Source organism: Mirounga leonina, unplaced genomic scaffold (genome assembly GCF_011800145.1).
Source record: "Mirounga leonina isolate KUSES-001 unplaced genomic scaffold, KU_Mleo_1.0 Mir_93, whole genome shotgun sequence".
In the NCBI taxonomy this organism is placed as follows: domain Eukaryota; kingdom Metazoa; phylum Chordata; class Mammalia; order Carnivora; family Phocidae; genus Mirounga; species Mirounga leonina.
The window spans coordinates 26,974,989-27,000,556 of NW_023270854.1; the positions used below are offsets into that span (position 1 = coordinate 26,974,989).

Consider the following 25,568-nt stretch of genomic DNA (forward strand, 5'->3'; position numbering starts at 1 on the left):
ATTTTTACTCTTTAGTCTAAAAATCAGTATAAAATGAAATAAGGGACACTGAGGTTAAGTGATGGGGGCTAAATACAAATTTCCTGGTGAATGTTAACTCTAGACTAATGATTGTGAGAGTTTTGCCACATCTCTTGTCAGAGCCATTAGATAAAATGTGCCACTCAGATAACAAGTCAGCTGTGACCCCACCAAGTTTATGGGACACCATGCTCTACAAGAGACACCAAGGCTTTCTCCAAGAGCCAGAAATATACCCCCTCTTCGGTCTATTTCAGAGCCAGGGCAATTAGTCCTTTTCTCTCAACGTAACCCTCTTCAGTATGTCATACATTCCTTTGGGAGCTCCTGTGCACAGCTTCACATTCTCTGGCCTTTGGGCCATCCTCCACTGTCAACCCTCCAACCCATGACCTCACAGGAATCCAGTGACAGAGCAATGGCTAAAACATACACAAAACGGAGCCTCAAAGATGCTCTGGGGTTCTCGAATACGGTCAGTGGCAATAATCTTTCCTGTTGCAGGACAAGAATAAGCCCTGTAGAAAAAGTGTAAATACCACAATTACCATATATTAAACTGAAAATAAATCAGAGGACTTATTTAACTATGGGGGCAGTTGGCTGTCTCTGTGCAGCTCTTTGGAAAGATAACTTCTTTCACTCTATGAGAAATTCTAAGTTTTTGTCCTCCCACTAAAGACCTTTTCAACGCACAAATCAGAAAGAAAACAGCATAAAATCGTAACTAAATTATCATGGCAAACATTTTCTTTCTGTCTTCAAAAGAAATAATGTAGCTACTTTTTAAATCACAAATCTGCTGGGTAAGAACTAGTCCAAAGCCGATGTGCAGCACATTAAAGGACAGGAGGACAGCAACACGTTAGGTATAAAAAAGGTTAGTATCTCAAGTCATCATTCGTTTAGCTTGAAAAGTGAATTATTACCTTGCATTTTTCAGTAAGAATGTGGAAAACAACTTTAAAAAGTAGGGCAAAAGAAGTCAGAGAACTAAAATCTTAGAGCTCGTAAGAACCAGGTAAAAACAAGCGAAACCCGACCAAATGTGATCTCCTTCACAAGACTGATACACTGACTTCAAAGTGCTATTAATAGAAACATGGCCATTCTGGTCTGATTATAAAAAGCCCTAGGCTAAGAACAGGAAACCCAAGATTTGTTTCTCTGCACTATAACTAGTGTTCTGGACAAATCAAGATCATCATCCCTATTTTAAGGATGGGAACATGCTCATGGGCCACCTTCTTGACAAGAAGGCTGATGGAAAAAACGTATCATTTCTGTAAAAGTTTTAATTTACGGGGGGGAGTTCACTCTAAATAAACTTTTATAAGCCTTCCATACCAAGAGTACTTCAGATTTCTGCTTGTTTTAGCCTTATCTACTTTTACATGTACAGTGAGCTACTACTAGCAATAAGTAAAAATTAAGCCATATTCCTATTTACTGATACCATTTCCTCAACATGTCCAACACAAGAGTTACCTGGGAGTGATTACTAGAAACAGATTTTCCAGACCCCATACCAGATCTACTTACAGAATCCTCAGGGAGAAATTTAGGATTCTGAATTTTTAGAAGTACCCTAGGTAATTTTTATGCTCAAGCTAAGTATAGGAAATTCCTGTGGCCAGAGCAACTCACTCCGGGACAGAACAGTAAATTAGAAATTCACTGATTAGGTCCATTAATCACTTCCTTACTCAGCCTACTTCAGCATACATACGCTACATAATGCTGGCCAGCACTCCTGAGGTCCTACCTTGTGCTGTATTCTGCACTAAGTATAGTAGAGACATCATTTCACCTAATGGGAACAATAACCTTTTTGGGATGGATACTAGTTTTATCCCGGTTTGCAGAGAAGAAAAACTGAGGCTTTATGTAATTTACCTGAGTTCACACAGTATGTAAGCGGCTGCTGGTTCAAACCAGGATGTTTGTTGGCAGCAGGCTGCTACCTACACTACACTGTTCAATTCTAGCCTCAGGAAAGGAGAAGGAAACACATGACAACAGCTGAAATGGAAAGTTTAGGTCTTTTTTTGACCAGTGGCTTTCTGATTTCAATTATTTTCCTTGGTTAAAACTAAAACTGAAGAGGGGCGCCTGGGTGGCTCAAGCGTTAAGCGTCTGCCTTTAGCTCAGGTCATGATCCCAGGGTCCTGGGATCGAGCCCCGTATTGGGCTCCCTGGGCTCCCTGCTCGGCAGGAAGCCTGCTTCTCCCTCTCCCACTCCCCCTGCTTGTGTTCCCTCTCTCGCTGTGTCTCCCTGTCAAATAAATAAATAAATAAATAAATAAAGGGGGGGGCACTTGGGTGGCTCAGTCAGTTAAACATCTTTCAGCTCCTGATCCAAATGCATCAGACTCCCTGCTCAGTGGGGAGCCTGCTTCTCCCTCTCCCTCTGCCGCTTCCCCCACTCATTCTCTCTTTCCTTCCCTCCCTCCCTCCGTCTTTCTCTCCCTCTGAAATAAATACAATCCTAAAAAAAAAATTCAAACCATAAGAATGACCATCTCATTGATGCTAGAATTCAAATCTCAAAACTATAAACTGGCAAACAAGCATGAATTCTGTTAACATTTTGTTGTGGCACTGTAAGTATATTCAAAATTTGCGAGATGGGTTCCCACTAAGACAATTATATCAAGACCAGAGTGTATTATTAAGTTTTATCACTCACATACCTGCATTGTCAGATTTAGAAAAAAAGACTTTGAGCCAATATATGGCTTCATAAGAAAATGTGGTGAGGATCTGTTGAACAGTGATGATATACAAAAATCTACACACAATATGTGTGGCCCAATACATGCGTATGTTCTCTATATATTATATCCTAAAGAAACTAATCACATACGTGTACCAAGAGACATGTACAAGAAATGTTAATGGTAGCATCATTTGGAATAACATCCTAAATGTCCAATAAAGACAATGGGTAGGTCAACTATGATATATTCATACAGTGAATACTAAACAGCAGTGAAAAATGAATGAACTAGAGCTACACTTATCAACAAGAACAAAACACAAAATGTTGAAAAAAGCAAGTTACAAATCATTACGTTCAATATAATATCAATTAGTATTAAAACATGCTTGTTTACAGATACATAATAAATGCAGTAAAAATATAAAGAAACACATGGAATACCAAACATCAAATATACCAAATTCAAGACAGCTTTGGAATGGAGAGGGAAAAGGAAAGGGAACAGAGTTGAAGCTGTGGGTGTTTCCCTTACATATTTTTGTAATGTTTCATTTCTTAAGAATGGTGGCTCTTAAGAAGGTATCTGAGTGATATATTCTTTAAAAATTTGTGTGACTGAAATTCAAAAAAAACAATCAAAAATAGAATCAAGTACACAAAGGCTAGTGATGTTTTAAACAATCAAGCTAACAATTACTTGAATCTGAAAATGTGATGCTATCGGGGTGCCTGGGTGGCTCAGTCAATAAGCGTCTGCCTTCGGCTCAGGTCATGATCCCAGGGTCCTGGGATCGAGTCCCGCATCAGGCTCCCTGCTCGGCGGGAAGCCTGCTTCTCCCTTTCCCACTCCCCCTGCTTGTGTTCCCTCTCTCGCTGTGTCTCTCTCTGTCAAATAAATAAATAAAATCTGAAAGAAAAAAAAAATGTGATGCTATCCCCGATACTGGTAACTTTAAGGATACTTTAAAGCCCACATCTTTGCACTATTAGGTTGAATTGTGTGAAACTGCTGGGTTTGTTACAGGTCAAAAAGTCAAATATTAACAATTCCATATGGCTCAAACGAATATTAAAATTCTCTACATGAAAAGCAAAACAAAAAGTAATCATTCATGTTTTCCCCAAGACTTTACTATACAGTGATCTACATTTAACAGCAAGACTAAGAAACAGGGAAATAAAAGTGAAGTAGAATGGATCACTGGTCAACAGAAGAAAAATGAAGATAAACTATCCAGTGTATAGAACAAGTCATATAACTTAGAAATATATATTGAACAAAATGTGGTCAAACTACTCTCCTTTGATATAAAATATTACTGCTTAATTTTTTAAAGTACTTATACATATTAATAAATCCTTAAAAGATCCTTGTTGGGCAAAGCAAGTATTTATACATACAAAAACTGAAGTCCAGAGGACACTTTGTCCAAGGTCAAACAGGCAGTTAGCAGTCAAAACATATTTAAAGCTAAAGTCAGGTCCTGTTCCAAAATTAGCTATAATAAATTAAGCAGAAACTCAACAAATAAGAGATTTTTATTTTGTTCCAATCAGATTATGGAAGGAAGAATTAAGGGCAATGATCTGTGGAGCGCTGTCTCCTTTTTTATTTCCTAGCAATTTCTATATATATATATATGTTCTAAACCTATTATTATTTTTGTAAAACCCATAAACATATTTTAGGTAGTGATTAAATTATAAGAGTAGCTCATAAAAGCCAATGCAATTTATAATTTAACTAAGAAGCTATAATCCTTCTGTAACACTAAAGTAGGAAAATACACACTAAAAGCAGTCTCTCAATCCCCTCCCCCTCTCTTTTCAAACTTAAGTACTAGTGCTTTAAGAAAAAGGTTTAAATGAGAAAGAATGTTGAAAAAGTGTTGAGGAACACAATTAAGGAGACTTGGAGGCACTGGGCAATGTTTTCAAAAGCAATGCAATGGTTTTTTTTTTTTTTAGTGAATAAATATCACTCTTCAGAATCATCACAGAGCCCAGATAAATTATGCAAGACAGGGAGAGAGATTTTCCTGAGATACCAGAAGCAGAAACTGAATGAAAAGGGTTGGAAGAGACAACCTGAGAGCTACCGTAGAGGAAGTGACAGGGACAGGCACACCGAGAAGCAGAAGAAACAGTGCAGCCCCGCACAGGAGCAGCCCCCAGGGGCCAGTTTAATAAGCTCCCTCCCCACACTGCAAAGTAAGGTCGCAGTACAGATTAAGTGAGGGAAGCCCCTGGAGAAGAGGAGCGGGGAGGAGTATTAAGGCCATCTGGATGGTTTTTAACGTATGTGAAGTATTTTTAACCCAAGAAATAGGTCTACTGGAATCTACCTATGCCTACCATTATTTCTCATTTTTGCTTCCTTCACATTAGGAAGGATGAACGACATGCTACCCACATCTCCTTTTCAGTTACAAATGGCACCCTGGATAGTCACAGTCATCTAATGCCAGATGTCTAGTTGGCCTGCTCTCATTGGCAGGGTCACTACAAGGAGAACAGCTGCTGGGACACATGCACAGTACACCATGAGAGGGGGGAGGGGAGGGAGACCAACCTGCCTCCGCATTCAGCTCCTCTAGAAGCCCGCTGGTCCTCCAGGTAGCTCCTGTGTCCTGGCCTCCTACAGAATTACTGTGCTCTTGAACTACTGCAGCCGCCAATAAATTGTCCACATTTACCACTTCTGGGTCAGAGCTGGTGTCAGACATATCATAATAAGCTACAACTGGAGGTCCATCTAGGGAGGAAAGAAAATGTATACTTGTATCTAACTTATGGGGTGAAAAATACTTCTGTAACTAAGAGCCCTCCAAATGCCAGTTGCCTTTATCTTATTATTCTATCTGGTCAGAAAAGCTGCACTTTATATACCTAATATTTTGTACATGATGTGAAAGTGGAAAAGATAACTCAAGCTTATAAAGATGAGGGACACATTTGAAAAGTAGAAAAGGAGCATAATTATGAAGAACGGAGGACAACAGTATACTGAACAAAGTTACACTGAGTTCTTGCCATATTTCTAAAAAGCAAAAGATTATGAAAAAGGGGAAGACTCCACAGAGTAAAACTGATTTTTTAAAGGAAAAAAACCGAGGCAAACTATTAAAACTCATTTTATAGTTTTTAAGAGAATGAGTCTAGTTCTTTCTCTTAATAGCTAATACTTAAAAAGTCACTAATAGATTCAGAGAAGAAAATCAAATACGTATTTTCCTATTCTAAAGAACTAAGGCTAACACTAAGAGTTCTACTTGACTATGTCCAGTAAAGCCCTTTACAAATATCAGGGATGTTATATACTTTACAACGTTCTACAAAAAAGAAAATACTCACAAAATCCACCTACAGGATTTTGCTTTGGATGTCTTGTTAGGGAGAAATTTTCTTTTCCCTGAGAAAAACAACCAGCTCATGCTCCAAGGCAACGATATGCAACCTTATGGGTTATTTTAGAGGAAGACATTGAAGTCCTTACTGGAAAATAAGAGATCCCTTCTACCTCCAAATCATCCTAACTAACTGAAAAAGGCAGCAGAGCTCCAGAGTAATTAAACTGCAGTGATTCATGCTAAAATAACTCAATATTCATGCTTGTAGAACAGATACATGCTTTAAAATGCTAATGCTACCCTTTTTCTAATGCAACAGCAAAAAGCAAAAATACAGTTTTCATTCAATTATGAAACACATCCCTTACTACTATCTCCATTTTAGAATAAAGCAGAAATAAAAGAATGCAGTTTCTCCCCAACAGCTATTTATGAGGTGCAGGCAAATTATGTATTTCCATAAAGATTTTTTAAGATCAAGACTGTTTAACATTAAACACGCCTATTTTATGAAACTCTTTGACTATGAATACATATGCCAATGAATCATTAAAATAGAACACAATGAAGGATTAGTTTTAATACAAACATCCATTGTGTAAATTGTCACTGAACAAAAGATGGAACACATTTGGGGTATTTATCCCTTAAAGCAAAGTTCTCAAATCACAGGTTTATGTAGCAACATTTTTAAAATAAAAATGACCAAATAAAAGCAAATGAGTTGTTAAGAGCCACTGTATAAAGAACAGACATGTCACAATATGAAATTCTGACGATCATGACAATTTCAGTTGACTACTTAAAAATAATTTCCAATTCTCCCAAAAGGGTAAATCAAGTTCATAAAATTCAATAGTGTGGCCTCAGTACCAGTTGGTAATGGATTTTAGCTCAAATAGCAAAAATTGGTTCATGTTTGATTTTTTTCTTTTCTAAAAAGGAAAAGAAAGCTCTATCATTTATGGAGTTCTCGTCAGAGTTCAAAATGATTATTATGGAATCAAGATACTGTGTGATGTCCAAATACTTGGGTGCAGAAGATATGAGGGTCAAGTACAATATTGACTATTTGACCAAATGTTCTATTTTTAAAAGGGCTTTAGTTAAGTGTTGCTTTTACAATAAATTAGTAATTTATTTTAAAATTTATACCACTAGTACCATTCACAACCTCTTGCTCACACATCCCCCCGCCCCAACCACCAAATTGAGGCATCAGGTCAACAGTCAAGTCAAAATTGTACCACTCCTACATGTAGAGTCATGCAAAGAGTATAGTTGTATATGTACATGCAGAGTTAACATCACCTACCCATGGCAATAACTTGTCTGAAAGTCTTCATCAGTAGGAAATACAAGCATAAACTTGTTATCTGGCTTCATTCTTGTATCTTCCATTATTTCCAAACAGCACACCTTATAGCTTAGCTTAAATTTAGTATTCATCATAAACAAAGACAGTAATATTTTCATATTTTAATTACACTTAAAAGTTAAATTATCATCAGTGTCATTTCTCAGTTCCAGTGTATCCAAAACAATGACAATACTATTCAAACTTTAATAAAGGAATGGCTGCCTTTTTATCTTTCTTCCAACAAGAAACCACAATTAAGAATCTTGTGTTCTTGAGCGCCTGGGTGGCTCAGTCGGTTAAGCCGCTGCCTTCAGCTCAGGTCATGATCCCGGGGTCCTGGGATCGAGCCCCACATCCGGCTCCCTGCCCAGCGGGGAGCCTGCTTCTCCCTCTCCCTCTGCCTGCCTCTCTGCGTACTTGTTGTCTCTCTGTCAAATAAATGAATAAAATCTTTAAAAAAAAAAAAAAGAATCTTGTATTCTAAGGTCATCTTACACTTATCATTAGCAAACCAAGATTAAATAAGGTATGTTTAAAGCATTCATCATCGGGGCATGGACTTTAACCACTAAGTATTAGCTAACTGATGGTGATAATTTGTGATATTCTTTTAAAAGTGATTCTTGCCACATAGCAGAATTAAGAGACAGGTAAGATCCTGTAGTAATTTTATCTGCCTTTTAAAAGAAAGGGCGGGGCGCCTGGGTGGCTCAATCGTTGGGCATCTGCCTTCGGCTTGGGTCATAATCCCGGGCTCCTGGGCTCCTGGGATCGAGCCCCGCATCGGGCTCCCTACTCAGCAGAGGCCTGCTTCTCCCCCTCCCACTCCTCCTGCTTGTGTTCCCTTTCTCGCTGTGTCTGTCAAATAAATAAATAAAATAAATAAAAGAAAGGGGGCGGAAAAAGCCACTGAGGAGGAGCTAGGAAAATTCAACACATTAATAACAGAAGCAACAACTATGCTTCCAGTTTGACTCTAACAATTCATTACAGGATGGAATAAAGATGGAGATACTGTCCTCCCTCCCAACTTGATTATTCCTCTACGCTGCTAAAACAAATGCAATGCTACTAAGATTTTCACTTTCAAAAACACCAAAATAGTCCCTTTAAGTAGTTATACATGGAAACATTTCCAATTTAAAATTTAATCATTAATGTAAGCACATCCCATGTTACTATATTTAAGGATTAGCCAAACTGCACAATCTCCCATCTGCTAACCTTGAAGTCTGTCACAATCTTAAAACACAAATTTATAATAATGAACTTACTAGTTCTTCTATAATCATTAAAAGCATATCTCAAAAAGGTATATTTAACACAATTAGCTAATAACTATTTCGTCTGTGGTTAATCAAAGTGCTGTTTCTCCTCCTGATTGAAATATCTTGAAATTTTTACTGGTCGTTATGATTATAAGGCAAGAAAAATTAAAAGTCAAGCAATCCACTGCCTTAAGAACATCAATTAGTCCATTTTATGCTAGAAATAGGTTTGGACCCTCTCACTGACCTCCTAGCCTATAAACACTGTTTTAACTTTGCAAATAATAAAATACAGATGTGTCTGTCATCATATACACCTGATATAGTGAAGTTTACACTTTTATGGACCTTAAACCTTCTGTACTGTTGTCATCGTGTGTTTAATTTTATGAATTCGTTTTCTCAATCAAATATGTTCTTTTTAAAAAATACGTTCTTTTAAACCTCATTGAAAGAATCTGAATCAAAAATAAGGAGGCAAAACAAAACCAACATCCTTTACTATGTTTATCCCTGACAAACCCCTTTTCAAATTTGATAACCAAAAGCACAGAATTTTAAAATTATGTAAGGTAATACATAATTAACCATTCTTGTTTTACAGATGAAAGATTTAAGTCCTACTTAGGTGGAAGCAGAATCAATTACATTACAGTTGTTCAGTGTTGAGGGAACTGGGAATATACAGGCAACTGACAGCAGCATAGGAAACACATAGATCTTTGGCAGCAAACATAATAGGTTAAAAGTCCTGCCTACTACTACTTAGCTGTAAGACTGTTTCTTCACAAGGTTATGGCAAGAGTTAAAGAAGACGTAACAGCACAATACTGGTCCACTGCCCCATCCTTCCATTATAATTAGCACCTGCCCTACTTTATTATTTGGCTGCTTTTCTTTACATGCAAATTCTGCCCTACAGAGCCTGCAAGCAAGCAGCTTTGAGAAAACATCACTGTCTGGATTGGTGCCTCATACTGGTCAAAAGATTAACCCAACTTGTGAAGTAAATGCTCTGCTAGGATTACTGAGATCACCACAAATGGGGCTTTTGTACTTTTATTTTTGTCTTAAGTGTCATATCAGTTTGGGTGTATTTATATAAAAGTGTTTCAAAGACAAATAGAGAACATTTTTGGATTATTTCATATTTTGCACCATCCTTGCCTATAGAGCCCTCCCACTAAAACAAGGGTTGTCAGTCTCCCAGTATGAAGTCTGATTAGATCTAGGAGACAGGAACTCCTCTTGTATCCCAGACATCCTAGAAATGCCACTTCTCTTTCTCTATTGGTCAAGTCTTAGGCCCAAGGAAAAGTGGGGCAATGGCCCAACAGATGCTTTGCCCCTTCAACTCCCATTCCTATGACTATAGTAATATACAGTAAAGCCCAGAGAAAATTCCTTCTGTTGTCCCTATTACAGCCAATCTCCTGAACCCCTCATGAGGAGAGGAAAAATCTATCTTGTTACTGCCAAATGATCCCATACAAGCTCTACTGCCACAGTCATTAGAGGGCCTAGGCCCAGTGCCATTACCTACAACATTAAGACAGTGATGGAAATCACACTTGACCTCAAACCAGATAGATTCAAAAACAGTTACACCTGAAAGAAGGGTTCTTAGAAATTACCTACCCAAGGGGTCTAAGAAGGGAGAGTATGTGTGTGTAGTGGCCAGGTGAGAGAATGAGGTGTGGGGGAATAAGGGTGTGCTTATGAGGAATCGAGGGAAAGGGCAAACCTCAAGAAGGAAATTTGCATGTTAGCAGAAGCTACTCAAGAAAAAAGCCTTTTTCATTACATACCAAAATACTTACCAAAGTGAAAATTTATATTTGCAAATGAGAAAAAATACGTGAGAATACTTATGCTATATTTTTATTACTATCAAAGTGTGTGTATGTATATATACACACACAAAGAACAATTTGAAGAAACAGAAAGCAGTCGTTTTCAAAGCAGCTCTTGGAAAAGACGAATAATTACATCTACCAGAAGAAAACAAAAACCTATATAGAAAAGTGCCATCTCTAGAAAAACAGCTTTAAATACCAAAAACTGTGTGTGTATATTTTCTGCAGAATAATACCAAAAGCTATTTCGGTGAAAAGAAAAATGTCTGAGAAAACAGGGCTAAATGGAAATGAAATGCGCAATATGCACTGAAAATTTATGTTTAGGCAGTAAGTCATTTCTATTTTTTAATTAAATTTGTACTTGTTTTTTTAAGTAATCTCTACACCCAAAGTGGGGCTCGAACTCACAACCCCAAGATCAAGAGTAGCATGTTCCACCAATGGAGCCAGCCAGGCACCTGGCATTAAGTCATTTTCAAAATAAAACTGAATCAATGTCTATTTTGTACTTTTTCCATTATACTCATCTCAATTATTCAAATTTTTGAGATTATAAAGTTTGCAAGGTGGGAATAAAGTTTTAAGCATTACATCTATCCTTATATCATACTGGTAAACGACAGGTCATTTTGTCCACCCAGAAAAGTTACCTATGATACTGATTAAGAGTTAATTTTGACAAGATCAAAGAGGTAAACGCAAATATTTAAGATTATCAGAGTTGTTAGAAAGTTGATCACAAGAAAGAAAATTTTTATTTTAACATTTCATCACTAACTATAAAGCTGGGAAAATTGGGAGGTTATTCATGAGGTAACTTGGGTAATATATATCTGGATGTTCAAAAAAAAACCCTAAAAATATAGAAAACAGGGCACCTGAAGAGGTCACCATCTTTCAATTTTTCTTCCTTTTTCAGAAACAAACTCACAACCTACTGCTTTAGTATTCAAATCTATAGAGAACTAAAATAGCTGTACTACGTACAGGAAGGACATTAAAATTAGGTATGATTTTAGCCACATCTCCATGCCTATGCTCCCTCCTAAAGATACCTCCATTCCTTTCTGATTACTCCTTGTAGTCTAAATTCTGCTATTTTCCAAATATTCCTCAATTTTTAAGAGGATAACTTACTAGGACATATAAAGGAAAAGAATCTCAACTTTTGTATTAACATTGGTATTTGTTATTACCTTTCTCAATACACCAATTACAAAAAACCTGAAAATTATCTCAAAAACATCATGTAGGGGCGCCTGGGTGGCTCAGTCATTAAGCATCTGCCTTTGGCTCAAGTCATGATCCCAGGGTCCTGAGATTGAGCCCCACACTGGGCTCCCTGCTCCACGGGAAGCCTGCTTCTCCCTCTCCCACTCCCTCTGCTTGTGTTCCCTCTCTCGCTGTGTCTCTGTCAAATAAATAAATAAAATCTTTAAAAAAAAATCATGTAAAACCTATTATTAATTATTCTAACTACAAACTAATACCATCATTTCATTATGGAAAAGCAAGCTTCTTGAATCCCAAACACCTAATGTGAATTAACTGGTAGAGAATCACTAATATAACCAATGCTGTCCTCAAGAGAGTAACAAGAAACATTTCTTTTTTAAAACTTTTATTTATCTAGATTAGTTATTACACTTCAAATGCAGTTAGGTAAAAGATATAAAGAAAATGCAATAAAATAAAATCAGTTATTTGATAACATTCTCCCCAAATCTTAAAGTTGTAAGATTTCATTACCAAAGAATATACTTCCTTATAGATTATTATTCCTTCACTTTTTAGGATGTCTTCTATTTTATGTTGTGGTAAATTTAATATAAGGTAAGATTTATTCAATGCTAGTAAACTAGTAGTTTGTTTTCGATCCCCACTAACTTTCCTAAAAGTCAGAGAAATTAAAAACAAAAATCAAGAAAAAAATGAGAAGTATAGAAACTCAGAAGTTATTCATGTTGTGTATAATTTGTTCTAGTCAAATTAAGAAGACAAGTTTCTTACTGTACAATGATTATGGACACATGCCATTCTTAGAAAGGATTTTGAGATGAATTTTTCTTCAAGAACAATTTTTACTGAACAGTAAAAAAATTTCAAGTTTAATAAATTTGCTGAAACGGTTTTGATGCTGTATTTTCTAAATGTGACATTCCACAAAATCTTTTTCATTGTCACCATCACTGTATCATTTAAATAATTCAAACAGGAGAGAGGGAAATCAATATAAATTAAATAAAACGTAACAGGTACAACTACTTTAAAAGGTCACCATCTTTAAAACAGCTTGCCTATAATCTGTTATTCTAAACAAATGACAGCAAGAAACCTATTTGCCATCTTTCCTATGACTTCCATGTAGCTGTACCATTAGGCAAATTCAGCTATACATTAAAAATGAAAATTATCAGTAGTATCAACTTGGGTGCTTTATTTGCTCAACAAAAAGATTCACTACAGCATCTCTTTTATTAACAAGCAGATTTAATACATTTATAATTATTTCATTTCTAATATTCTGACTTGCATACAAATTTTAAGTAATAAATCTTAGGTAAATTGAGATATACCTAGACCCAGAGATCTGGATCTCTGCTGTTAAATCTGTAACAGTAGAGAATGACAAAAGCAATGAAGCAAAATTATTTTTTTACTCAGTCTGCTAGTGAAATAAACAAGAGATCAAAAACCTTTACTCGCCAGAAAAAGAAAATCCATAAAGTAATTTTCTCCAATTTAATCACCCTAACTAGGCTTATATGTGGGCAACTCTTTTTCTTACATACATGTAGGAAGCAATGAATGGATGTTAATGATGTGAATCCATTAAAATCCCTGTAAGACTATTACATAGTTATCTGTCTCCAACAACGTTAATAAAACGTTAATAAAAATACAGAAATTATTTCAGAATTCTGAATGGGCACATGTGTACACACGCACGCGCAGACACACACATCCTTGAGATGAGGCTCATTCCTCTTACTTGGTAATAAGAAAACAGGCTTTTTCTTTTGCAGCCCCAAAATGACAGACTCCTTTACTTCTAAGTTAAAATAACACTTCATGCAAAACATTAAATCTTAAGATTTTAATTTCACTGTGTTGTGTTCTAAATTAAAATTTTATTTGGGCTTTTATTTCACTCATTTTTAATAATGTGCACAAAATACACATCAATACAATTAAGAGAGTTATTATCTAACAAGTGGCTCGAATAACCAGATCATTCTAATCTGCTGTTTAAATGCTCTTAAAATTATTAAAAATCTAATGTTTTAGAACACTGAGTTAGTACAACTTAGGCAGGAAGTAGTCTGTTGACAGAGTACCCGAAAGCACATTTACCTTTAGTGAGGGGATAATGCCCCTTTTTAAAAATCATCACCTAATTCCATATGTACATATTAGAGAAATGACATGCTCAAATATGGGACTTTATTCTTAAATAAAAAGCATTTCAACCATGTCTAGATTAATGTTTTAGGTTGAAAGAAGTTTCTTCTCAGCATTAGCCCTTTATATACTACAAAAAGGTCCAAATAGGATACATTTTTTACCCTTTGTAAAATTCTAGGAAAATTAAGGGAATTCAAGAGAAATTAGGGAAGACCACTAGGCACTTCTAAAACAATACCTACATTAAAATGCCACACATGATCCAAAAGTCATTCCCACTTCTTAGCTGTAGTCCTTTTAAGTACAACAGTCCCCTTTAGCCGTGGTTTCACTTCCATGGTCTCAGTTACATCAGTCAACAGCAGTCTGGAAGCAGATGATCCTCCTTCTGACAAATGGTCAGAAGGTCAACAGTAGCCTAACACTATGTCATAGCGCTTGTGTCATTCACCTCACTTCCTCTCATCACGTACCCATTTTATCACCTCACATCATCACAAGAAGGGTGAGTACTATGAGAGATTTTGAGACTACAATCACATAACTTTTATTACAATATATTGTTGTAACTGTTCTATTTTATTATTGTTGTTAATCTCGTACTGTGCCTAGTTTATAAATTAAACTTTACCACAGGTATGTTTGTATAGGAAAAAACAGTATATGTAGAGTTCGGTACTGTCCGTGGTTTCAGGCATCCACGTGGGTCTTGGAACATAATCCCCCCATGAGGGGGTATAATCTCAGGGATACAGACTTTGCCTCACTAAAGGAGAATTCACTAATCCACAACAGCAGTCATATAAAAATAAGTATTAAAACTACTTCAATACTTGATACTTCTTTAAATATACATAATATAAAGACAAACTTTTTTGAAAGAGAAATTTTTAAATTGTGCAATCTGGACAAGGTGTAATCATTTTAAAGCACAACTCATATAAAAACTTACTGTTTTTCAAAACAATATTCCCTAAGACAGCAACACATTTTCAAGGCACTGTGAGAAACTGAAAATCAGGATAAAATTTGCATGTATGTTTCTGCTACAAAATTATTCTTCAGGTTAAACACTCCAAACCACAAAGTGTCCAATTTTACTTTAGAATAAATTTTAGGGCGCCTGGGTGGCTCAGTTGGTTAAGCGACTGCCTTCGGCTCAGGTCATGATCCTGGAGTCCCTGGATCGAGTCCCACATCGGGCTTCCTGCTCGGCAGGGAGTCTGCTTCTCCCTTTGACCCTCCCCTCTCTCACGTGCTCTCTCTCTCATTCTCTCTCTTTCAAATAAATAAATAAAAATCTTTAAAAAAAAAAAATTAGAATAAATTTTAATATGTTGGAATATATTCTATGAATGAAATCAATATATTTTGGTGGTCCTTTTCTTTCTACCAAAACCTCTTTCACCTCTTTATCCAAAATTATGTAGAAAGACTTGCCAAAATTATTGTTTAACACCTTCCCAAATATCCTAAATGTCATTCCTACCTAGAATATCAATTATTAAAACTTATGTCTGGTAATTCAATTCCATTGAAATTTTGTCATTTTTTCTCTTAAATGCAAAAAATGTATCTGTAGACTTTTTGCTCAATTATCTAATAACAAAAACTAGAATATATCCAATCAATACTAGGAATAATTTGTGTTATTCTTAAAAGATGAATTCATATTTTCTATTTTAAAAATAAAAAACAGTACATGCTTAACATATCAAATATTAAATCATGAAACAAAAAAGAAATCTGCTAAGTGCTTAAAGCAGTTTATATATGCATAGAAAAGTAGTCACGTTAACATGCTGAAATTAACTTTTTTATTTAAGTAGGCTCCATGCCCAATGTGGGGTTTGAACTCGTGACTCTGAGATCAAAAGTTGCATGCTCTACCAACAGAGCCAGCTAGGCACCCCCCTAAATTAACTTTGTTTTTAAAGATTTTATTTATTTGACAGAGAAAGACACAGCGAGAGAGGGAACACAAGCAGGGGGAGTGGGAGAGGGAGAAGCAGGCTTCCCGCTGAGCAGGGAGCCCGATGTGGGCCTTGATCCCAGGACCCTGGGATCATGACCTGAGCCGAAGGCAGATGCTTAACGACTGAGCCACCCAGGAGCCCTAAATTAACATTTTTTTATGCCTAAAAGTCCATGTCTAGAAAAATCTGTGATCTCAGTAAGAAACTGAAGACAGAACAAACTTCCCTGAAAATATCTCAAATTCAAGCAAAGATTACAGATTAGTTAAAATCTAGTCAGTCATCCCAAACCAGTATGTTCTTCCTGTTGATATAAAACTTAATCTAAAAAAAAGAAAAATACTGGCTTAAGTCATTTACAAATGTTGCACTATCATTTCAAAGAAAAATACATCAGTTATAATAAACTCCTATATAGTTTATGGTGAAAATTCATACTAACGTTATGTAAGAGCTTAACTGATGTTAAGAAATTTATTGCAAGTTGTACTGGTGTTCAAACCTTACCCCTATTTGTCAAATATCAAGTTTAGGAAATCTGACAAGTCATTACACAATAGAGAAGAGACTTCTAGTCTTTTTCACCAATTCCTACCATACATTCTTCAGAGAGAACGGAGCACATTAACAAGCCTCCCCCAAAGTTAACTCCCAATTCTCATCCATCAGTTTCTAAAAAGAAAAAAAAAAAAAAAAATCACACAGTTTATTTTTCAAATAATAAAAACTAGAAAAGAAAAAAAGCTGACTCGTTCTATTACAGTTAATTTAGAAGCTGCAAATATTTGGATAAAGAACAAAATAGAAAATGTACTGACAATTTTCTGAGTAAAGTTACTGATAAATTATTAAAATAAAGGTCTTCACTGTTATATAAACTACCCATCCTTCCTCTTATAAAACAGAGAATTAGTTTTCCCAAAGTTGCAACTTCATTAAATATTAAAATAATTAACCTTTTTCATATTGAGAAGTTACAAGTTATAAATTTGAAGGGAAAGACTAATAAATTTTTATTGTAAGTAAATCCAGTATAAAGCAAAATCTTAAACAAAAAAAGTGTTAGCAAAGTTACATATTCCTACTAAAAAATTTCATCCTAATTCAGCGGTTTCTCACAATACTCTTACCAACCCAGAAAAGATAAAATACCAATATTTCCCAATCCCAGGCTGCACACAGAAACAGCTATCATGTTGCAAGACTTTCAATCCTGTGATATCTTCCCCCCTTTGACATACTCTATGGGCCCTTTAACATGCCAAAGGGCTGTTTATTTTCTCTCCGGGGATAAAAAACAAAATTAAATCGGTAGTACATTAGCTAATACACTTAGTCACTAGTAACTTAAAAACCCATTCAATACACATGCTTAATAGAGTGACAACTTCATCTGTTTCCTCTAGAAGTACCCTTTACATCAGGGTACCAGACAATTTCACTGAATGATGTCTGCCAGGTTACTGCCTCAGGCACTGAGCTTTAAGTTAATGCTCAAGATAAAAATTCATCTATGTTGCAATGAAAAATTCTCATGCATATACTCAAACTCCGTTCTATTCTGCTTTCTCTACAATATCTTACATAGTAGGTAGAGTATACATTTCCTCAAAAGTTAATTCATTCTTCCTGCATACAAATGTTATTGAAAGTTATAATTCATTAAAGACTAACAACAAATGCATTCATTAAATGACATACGTTAGAATGATATAAAAATGTTCATGCAGTACATTCATCATTTGTGATCTTCAGAGTGGGATTAATTACATGATTCTCTCCTTTGGAAACAGAAGGGAGTCAACAGTGTTTGTAGAGAATAAATGCTAAGAGATTCTCAAGGAATTAATCACTTACCTATTTGGATTCACTTAACATTCCCTATCTTATATCTTATTTATATTTTTGGCATGAAAAAAGCATAAAGATGAGGATCGCTCCTATTATCATCTAAATATGGTTCCATGTTCCAACCATATGTAACGAAACACAAGCTAAAATTTATCCAACTCTGTTTTAAATATCTAATTTTTAAAAGAAACTGTTTACTATTATAATTTTTACACCATCAAAAGAAACTTATAATAGGCAAAACCATATTCCTTCTTACACAAGCCAAAATCCAGATAGTAAACACAATTGACTTTGTGACAGATTCAAAGGTTGTTCTGTAATATTCCCATTTTTGGCAAAGTTAAATGGAAAACTGTTGTAAGTCTCTGGGAATTCTACTGTACTGTCAACATTTCGACAAGTCACACAAGAACCAAAGGGCTGCTGTGGTAGTTCTTGGAAATCAGGCATCTGCATGTAAGCACCTGACTGGGTGAGAGGGGAAATTCTTTGGCCAACTAGTTGCATTTTAAGTTCCCTGGGTTCCATAGCTGCTTGTTCTCTTCGCCAGTGTCAAGGTGAGTTAGCTTTTCCATCCACACGTGAAACTTCTCCTCTGTCTGCCTCTGCATCTCGGAAAAACAGCTCATGGCCTCCTCCAGGGCACTGCCTATGCAGTTCCTATCATACACAGCACCCCTGTCAAGTAATCCTGGAATTTCCCTGGGCGTTCCTTCAGATCCCCCAGCACGACTGAAGTCAGCTTTAAAGACATTGAGGCCATTTGATAAAACATCATTAATTCAGAAAATATTTTTTATTATGACATGCTTAATTAGGAAAATGGCTTAAGCATTACTAAAAAGAGCCATATAAAGCACTGATAAGCAAGCACTTAAATTAACAAAAGTAATTCCAAGAAAAATTAAATAACACACTACCATTTTTCACAGCTTCAATATTATTTGCCTGGCAACTTGTATTCTGTTACTAATTATGAATCTGTAAGAGTGGTTTTTAACCTTTGCTGAACATAAAAACTTGGAGTGGTTTAACAAATATCAAAATCTAGGGCTCCTAGGCACTGAAGGTTTGTTTTATTTTGTTTTAAGCTCCCCAGGTGATTTACTTGGTTGAGAACCATTGTATCCCTGAATATTTTCACTGTTTTGACTTTGAAATTCTAAAAGCTGTTTTCACAGCTGACCCATAATAAATCAATTAATTCTCAACTTACTGATTCTTATCAAATGCTCTTATAATTAAGTTTAAAAATATTCCTTATGGGAAACTTCATAAAAGATATATACAATCCACGTATATGCCTCTGGGTCAGCTTTTTACAAACCGTGGTCTATGCAAGTGCTAAAAGGTATGCTTAAAAAAAAAAAAGGTTTCGTGGTTAAGTTTAGGATATGCTACAAATCATATCCTCCCCCTCTGCAGAGCACATTAACGGCTCTGAGTTGTCCTGCAGTAAAGAAACCTGTTTCGACATGGTCCAGCACTTTCCAAATGTGTGAACAAGTACAGCTATTAATATCCAGTAGGAAGTCACCTCATGGGATTCCAGTTTAGGATATGTTCCTCTACATATACTGTTTTATCCTTGAATTAGGTAAGATTATCTTTGGTTTGGATTGGATTGGGTCTCCAAAAAAACTAATTATGCCGACCTCTTTTCTTTAGGGAGCTATTAAAAAAATGTTACCTCGTCAGACCACTCTTGACTACAGTACTATCTAAAATAGCTTTCCTACCTGTCAATCTTTATCTCTTATATCCTGCTTTATTATTATCCATAGTGTATATTTAATGAATTCATTTATAATCCATCTCCCCAAAAAAAGATTTTCTATGACTTAATATGTCATTCACTGCTGCACTCACATGCTGCATATATTTGCTGAATAAATGAATGATGGAAATCAATCTTGGCCTTAACCCTTCTACCTATCCCAAGAAGTCTTATAAAGAACAGCCCTATGAAATGCTCTATTGTATTTATTCCAGGGTATTTCTGAAAATACGGTTTACTTTATCTCATAGTGGCTTTATATGAAGCTGCAAAAGAAAAATTTCCCAGGTCTCAGTATTAAGAATAGCAATGTTTCTCCTAGATAATGAGAATTGTTTAATCAGTCACGCCACCTCTTTTCAATGCCTAAACGGCTATGGGACAAATTTTTGGCCCAATTCTACTTAGCAAATAAAAACCTCATGGAGTTTATTATTCTCTAAGTTCATATTTTTCCTTTTCCCCTGACTACTCCATCCCTTGTCCTCATGTTTAAAAAAAAATCTTGTTTATACAAAAATTTTCTCAAGAAAAACAAACCTTTCCCCAAAATTTGTGTTTGGCTTATGGAAACAGTAAATGAAATTTAAAGAATATTAAACTTTCTTTAAGCAGTTTATCCCCATTACAAGTGCTGGATAAACTTAAGTGTATAGGACAGGAAATTAAGATGGCTACTTTGATCTATTTCAGATTCTGGTGCTGTTTATTTTTCAGCAAACACTGAAAAATGGCTGAATTCAGAAAATGGTATAAGAATACTTACGTTAGGGATACTGAGATAAGTTGCAGCCTCATAGAAATGACTACCAGCAATAAACACTGATAAACAAGACATTTTAAAGTATTAAAATCAAGATCAATTAACTATACATTTGTCAAGACCCACAGAATGTATAACACCAAGAATGAACCCTAATGTAACTATGGACTCTGAGTGATAATGTCAATGTAGGTTCATCACTGTCTCTGGTGGGCGGTGCTAACAGTGGGGGGGGTCTGTACGTATGTGGGAGCAGGGAATATATGGGAAGTATCTGTCTTCTGCTCAATTTTGCTATAAACCTAAAACTGCTCTAAAAAATAAAGTTTATACAGAAAAAAAAAACAAAAAACAGGGACCATATTCTCACCTTAAACACACATATGTCCTTTTATTAATATTAAGATATATCCTACTTTGAGAAAAAGACTTATTGAAAGCAAAGCTTACACTTTTGCATATACACAAAGTTAATATAGGCACTCAACTTTAGGAAGTTAGGAAAAGCAGGCCAAAAAAGTAATACCTTAGTGCTTTAACATAAGAGATTGCCAAAAGATACCCACCAGTAAGATTGCAAAGCTTCCAAATTTAAGGTAACATTATCCAGACATTGTACCATAGAGAAAACCACATTTAAACAATGCATGCTTTCAAAATAATCACTTAAGTGGAGAAAAAGAAAAAAAATGCTTATGCTTGTTAATTAATACAAAACTGTGCTGTGGTTTTTATAACTAATACGATTTTTAAAAACTAGACTCTATTGTTCATAACCTGATACCCATTAGCAGTAACAAAACTGAGTCAGACTACCAGTTTCACAATGATTTTTAGCTATGGGAGACTTAACATCACCACTTAACTGAATAGTCGCTCTCAGCCCTGGCTGCTCACTGTAATCACCTAAGGAGGTTTAAAATACGCATGATCTCACGTGTAGGTAAAATCTAAAATAACCAAACTCATAAACAGAGTAGATTGTGGCTGAATGGGGAGATGGGTGAAAGTGATCAAAGGGTATAAACTTCCAGTTATAAGATGAATAAGTTCTCAGATGTAATGTACAGCATGGTTGTACACACATGTTGTGTACACACAACATGTACACACAGTTAACAATGTGTTGTATATTTGAAAGTTGCTGAGAGCAAATCTTTTTTTTTTTTTTTTTAAGATTTTATTTATTTTTTCATTAGAGACAGAGAGAGAGAGAGAGGCAGAGGGAGAAGCAGGCTCCCAAGGAGCAGGGAGCCCAATGCGGGACTCGATCCCAGGACCCTGAGATCATGACCTGAGCCGAAGGCAGACGCCCAACGACTGAGCCACCCAGGCGCCCGCTGAGAGCAAATCTTAAAAGTTCTCAACACATATTATAACTATGTGAAGTGATAGACTTGTTAACTAAACCTACTGTAGTAATCATTTTGCAGTATATACATACATCAAATCATCACATTGTACACCTTCAACTTACATGATGTTATATGTCAACTGTATCTCAAAAAAGCTTGGAAAAAATGCTGATGCCTTGGGTGAAACCCAGAGATTCTGATTTAACTGGTCTGGCGTGGGGCCTGGGCATCGTTAGTTTTAGATGCTCCCAAGTGATTCTAACCTAGAGTGAGACTGAAAACTGCACGGATTTTACCTGCCTTGTTTGCTTTTACTAAGCTGAAAATAGGCAGTTTTCACCTGATTACTATGTCTCAGTGTATTTGTTATCAATGTATTTAATGAGTCTCCTAAATAGCCACCAAAATACAGTAAGATTATAAGAGGTTTAAAATGGGAAGATGGAGCTTGTAGCCACTCATATTCAATCTAGGAAAAAATTTATAGGACTGCTGATGTGGGTTTGGGGTCTCCTCCCATGAGTTCCCACTGCTTAATATAAAAATTTTTCAAGTAATTCAATCCTCAACAGGCTAAGAACCCTCACAAATCAGTAAGAAAAACAAATGTGGCAGGAGGAAAATGTGCAAAGAATATGAACAGAATGTTTACCAAAATAACAAATGGCCAAACATGACCTTTCAGCTTCACTAGTGATCAAAGAAATGGAAATTAACACTAAGATACAATTCTTCCATCAAATCAGCAAGAGTTTTTTTTTTTTTAAAGATTTTATTTATTTGACAGAAAGCGACAAAGCTAGAGAGGGAACACAAGCAGGGGGAGTGGGAGAGGGAGAAGCAGACTCCCAACTGAGCCCAATGTGGGGCTCGATCCCAGGACCCTGGGATTATGACCTGAGCCGAAGGCAGACGCTTAACAACTGAGCCACCCAGGCGCCCCTCAGCAGGAGTTTTTAAAAATATAAATATTCAATAGAAAGAACATAATGCAACGAATACACAAACCCCTGGATGCAATAAACTTAATATATTTTAAAAAACAGTTTGACAGTATGTGTCAAGTGTCTTAAAGTATTCATAGCCTTTTCTCATAATAGCAAAAACCAAAAACAGCCCAAAGGCCAAACATTGGGGAATTTATCTTATAGTTAGCTAAATAATTCAAAATCCATACATTTTAGGGAGAATATTGTGTTTAATTAAAATGTTCAAAACGCAATGTTAAGAGGGAAACGAAGATAGAAGTATACATAGGGTGATAAATTTTGTTACGTATTATGAAAGGCAACATACTCAAATGTTAACAAAAGCAGGATTGTAAATGATTTTAATCTTTTACTTCTCATTTTTCTATTTTCAAAATTTTCTACAAAGCATTTACTACTTAAAAAATTCTTTTTTATTTTTAAACAAGAATTAATTGATGAATAGTAAGTCTCTGCCTCAGAAACACTGTGAGGTAAGATAATAGCTTATCAGGGTGCCTTACAGCGCGTAAGTGTGTATGGTGAGTAAGGGGTACTGAGATCCTGGCTTCAGTGGGGCTGGACCTGGCCACATGGACTGAGAATTAGGTGATCTTAGACAGCTGTCCTCAACAGCCTCCTTGACATTCTCTGAAACAGATATTTTCTAAATGCAAAATTAGATTTTCTGAATGCAAACCCACCAAGAAAACTGACCCTTACCTATGACGGTGGATACTCTTTTTGGAACCTCAGTCTGAAGAGGCATTTATATGGTGGACTATTAAACCACACAAAAGCAGGTCATTATAGCCAAGACAAGATGAAGCCACCCTGAGGTTTACTCTATGCTAAAAACAACAGGTATGGGCCCCTGGGTGAAGTCGGTTAAGCCTCTGCCTTCAGCTCAGGTCATGATCCCGGGGTCCTGGGATCGAGCCCCTGTCAGGCTCCCTGCTCAGTGGGGAGTCTGCATCTCCCTTTCCCTCTGCTCCCCGACTCCTGTGTAAACAGCTCGCTATCTCAAATAAATAAAATCTTAAAAAAAAAAAAAAAAAGTTATTGGAAAAACTTTTCCCTGCTGCCCATGTACACTGATGGACGTAAGTAAGTCTGTTCAGAGAACTGATTTCTTTAACTGAATGGAGTCCGATGTCCATTATTCATATTCACTAAAATCAAAATTCTCTGCAAGAGCGGACTTTACAGAACTAGATTCAACTTAAAGTGATTTTACAGAGAGGTGACGTCCCACCATAAAACTGCAAGGAGTGATTAAAAGTACAAAAAGGTCATCTATAAAGATAAATGAGATATTTGATTAAAAGCCTTGAATACACAAGACCACTACAAAGTATTTTCACATTAATATTCACTTCCAAATACTCTATATTTTTGCTCATCTCTAAGTCCCCCAAATGCAAGAACTGCCAGAATTATCTTGATATGATATCTCCAAACAGATTCTTAAAACAGCAATTTAGTCTCAAAAACCTCACGTAGAGAATGTTTCAGTGTGGATAATAAGTTGCCTGTCAGTTAACTGTTAACTAAAAAACAATCTTCATAAACATCTGTTTCCAGATATCGAACTCAATTAAGCATGATCATGCACTATAGAATACAGAAGTCTCCATCATTTTCATTCTTTAAAAGAAAATGCATTAAAAAAATAAAAATGAAAAAAGAAAAAGCATTAATTGTAAATTTGGCATAAGAGAACATTTAGCCTAATTCCTTCAACGTTTATGCTGCTGACAAAGCTTATAAATGAAGCATTTTCTGAATTACTAAATTAGTTGTACCTTGATGAAAAAGGATAGCAAGAATCTGTTTTCACTTTTCCTCTTGATTTCCATTCTGTGTAAACAGCTTGATTCAAATGTCAACATCCAAGAGATTCTGTCAGGCACATCCAGTTTAAGTTCACCTGAATGTCTATGTTGCTGCACTCAAGTCAGTTCATAATTTATCCAATCTTTACAATTTATACAACTTTTCAACAATTGCCCTTGCTATTAGGTTGAGTGTATCCCCTTCCCTGAAGTCATAATGTGACTCAGGAAACTGACATATACATAATTATTACATTAAAAATGCACGATGTAACAATTTTTTAGGGGTAGCAATACAGACAGCTGAAAGGAACTTCCTAATATTTAAACTTGGGCTGTTCCATCCTTGCTGCTCTGCATGCCCACTTATATGAACAGCACCTCCTGAAACTGTGCAGTACACACAGTGTAGGCAGTCATATACAGCGGCCCGGCACCTTACCTACCATTTGATTTTCCAGGGATTACCTTAGAAAACTGTACAAACTTTCAAAAGCCACAAACTTAATAAATGGTGTGAACGAGAGAAATTAAGTCATAGATTCAGATAACTTACTTTGGTGTTTTGGTTTGTATAAAATTCAGAATAGACGAGAAACAGACCACCAGTGTTTTAGAAGTTTTAAACACTGGTGAAAGTAGTCAATTAGCAAGGAGGTTTAGATAATATAAACAAAGCACACCTAATCTATGTAAGCCAAACAGGAGAGTGCCCATGAACACATTTCTCATGCCACCTCTATAACTGGGTCTATTTTGTTGTTTACCCACCTTCTTCTCCCTTTCCATAAGAAGGCAAAATACTGGGGCGGTTACATCAAAAGCTGTTTAGTGAGTGAAATTAAGCACTGTATCATTATGATCTTGATTAACAGATCAGAACACAGGACATAAGAATGCATGAACAAACAATTTTACAGGTGTTAATCAACCGTTCTAAAAAATATTAAATGCAAAACTGAAATATACCTAGAATCTGCCTGAGAACAACCCCAAAGTCTGCTTCTCTCATGCATTCAACTGATGAACTTCAAATAAACCCCCTCCCCAGCAAT

The 25,568-nt window shown here is 35.9% G+C and overlaps 1 protein-coding gene across 6 annotated transcripts in view; it reads right to left on the reverse strand.

Moving 5' to 3' along the window:
* Positions 1–25,568, reverse strand: part of CUNH18orf25 (chromosome unknown C18orf25 homolog) — an 82,952-nt gene that overhangs the window by 17,844 nt on the left and 39,540 nt on the right. For 5 of the 6 annotated variants that reach the window (XM_034996075.1, XM_034996077.1, XM_034996076.1 and 2 more), the window contains one exon: positions 5,316–5,498. The exons of the other annotated variant lie outside the window; for it this stretch is intronic. In XM_034996075.1, coding sequence (XP_034851966.1) covers positions 5,316–5,498 — 183 coding nt within the window. The remainder of the gene's footprint in view (positions 1–5,315; positions 5,499–25,568) is intronic. 6 annotated transcript variants of the gene reach the window in all.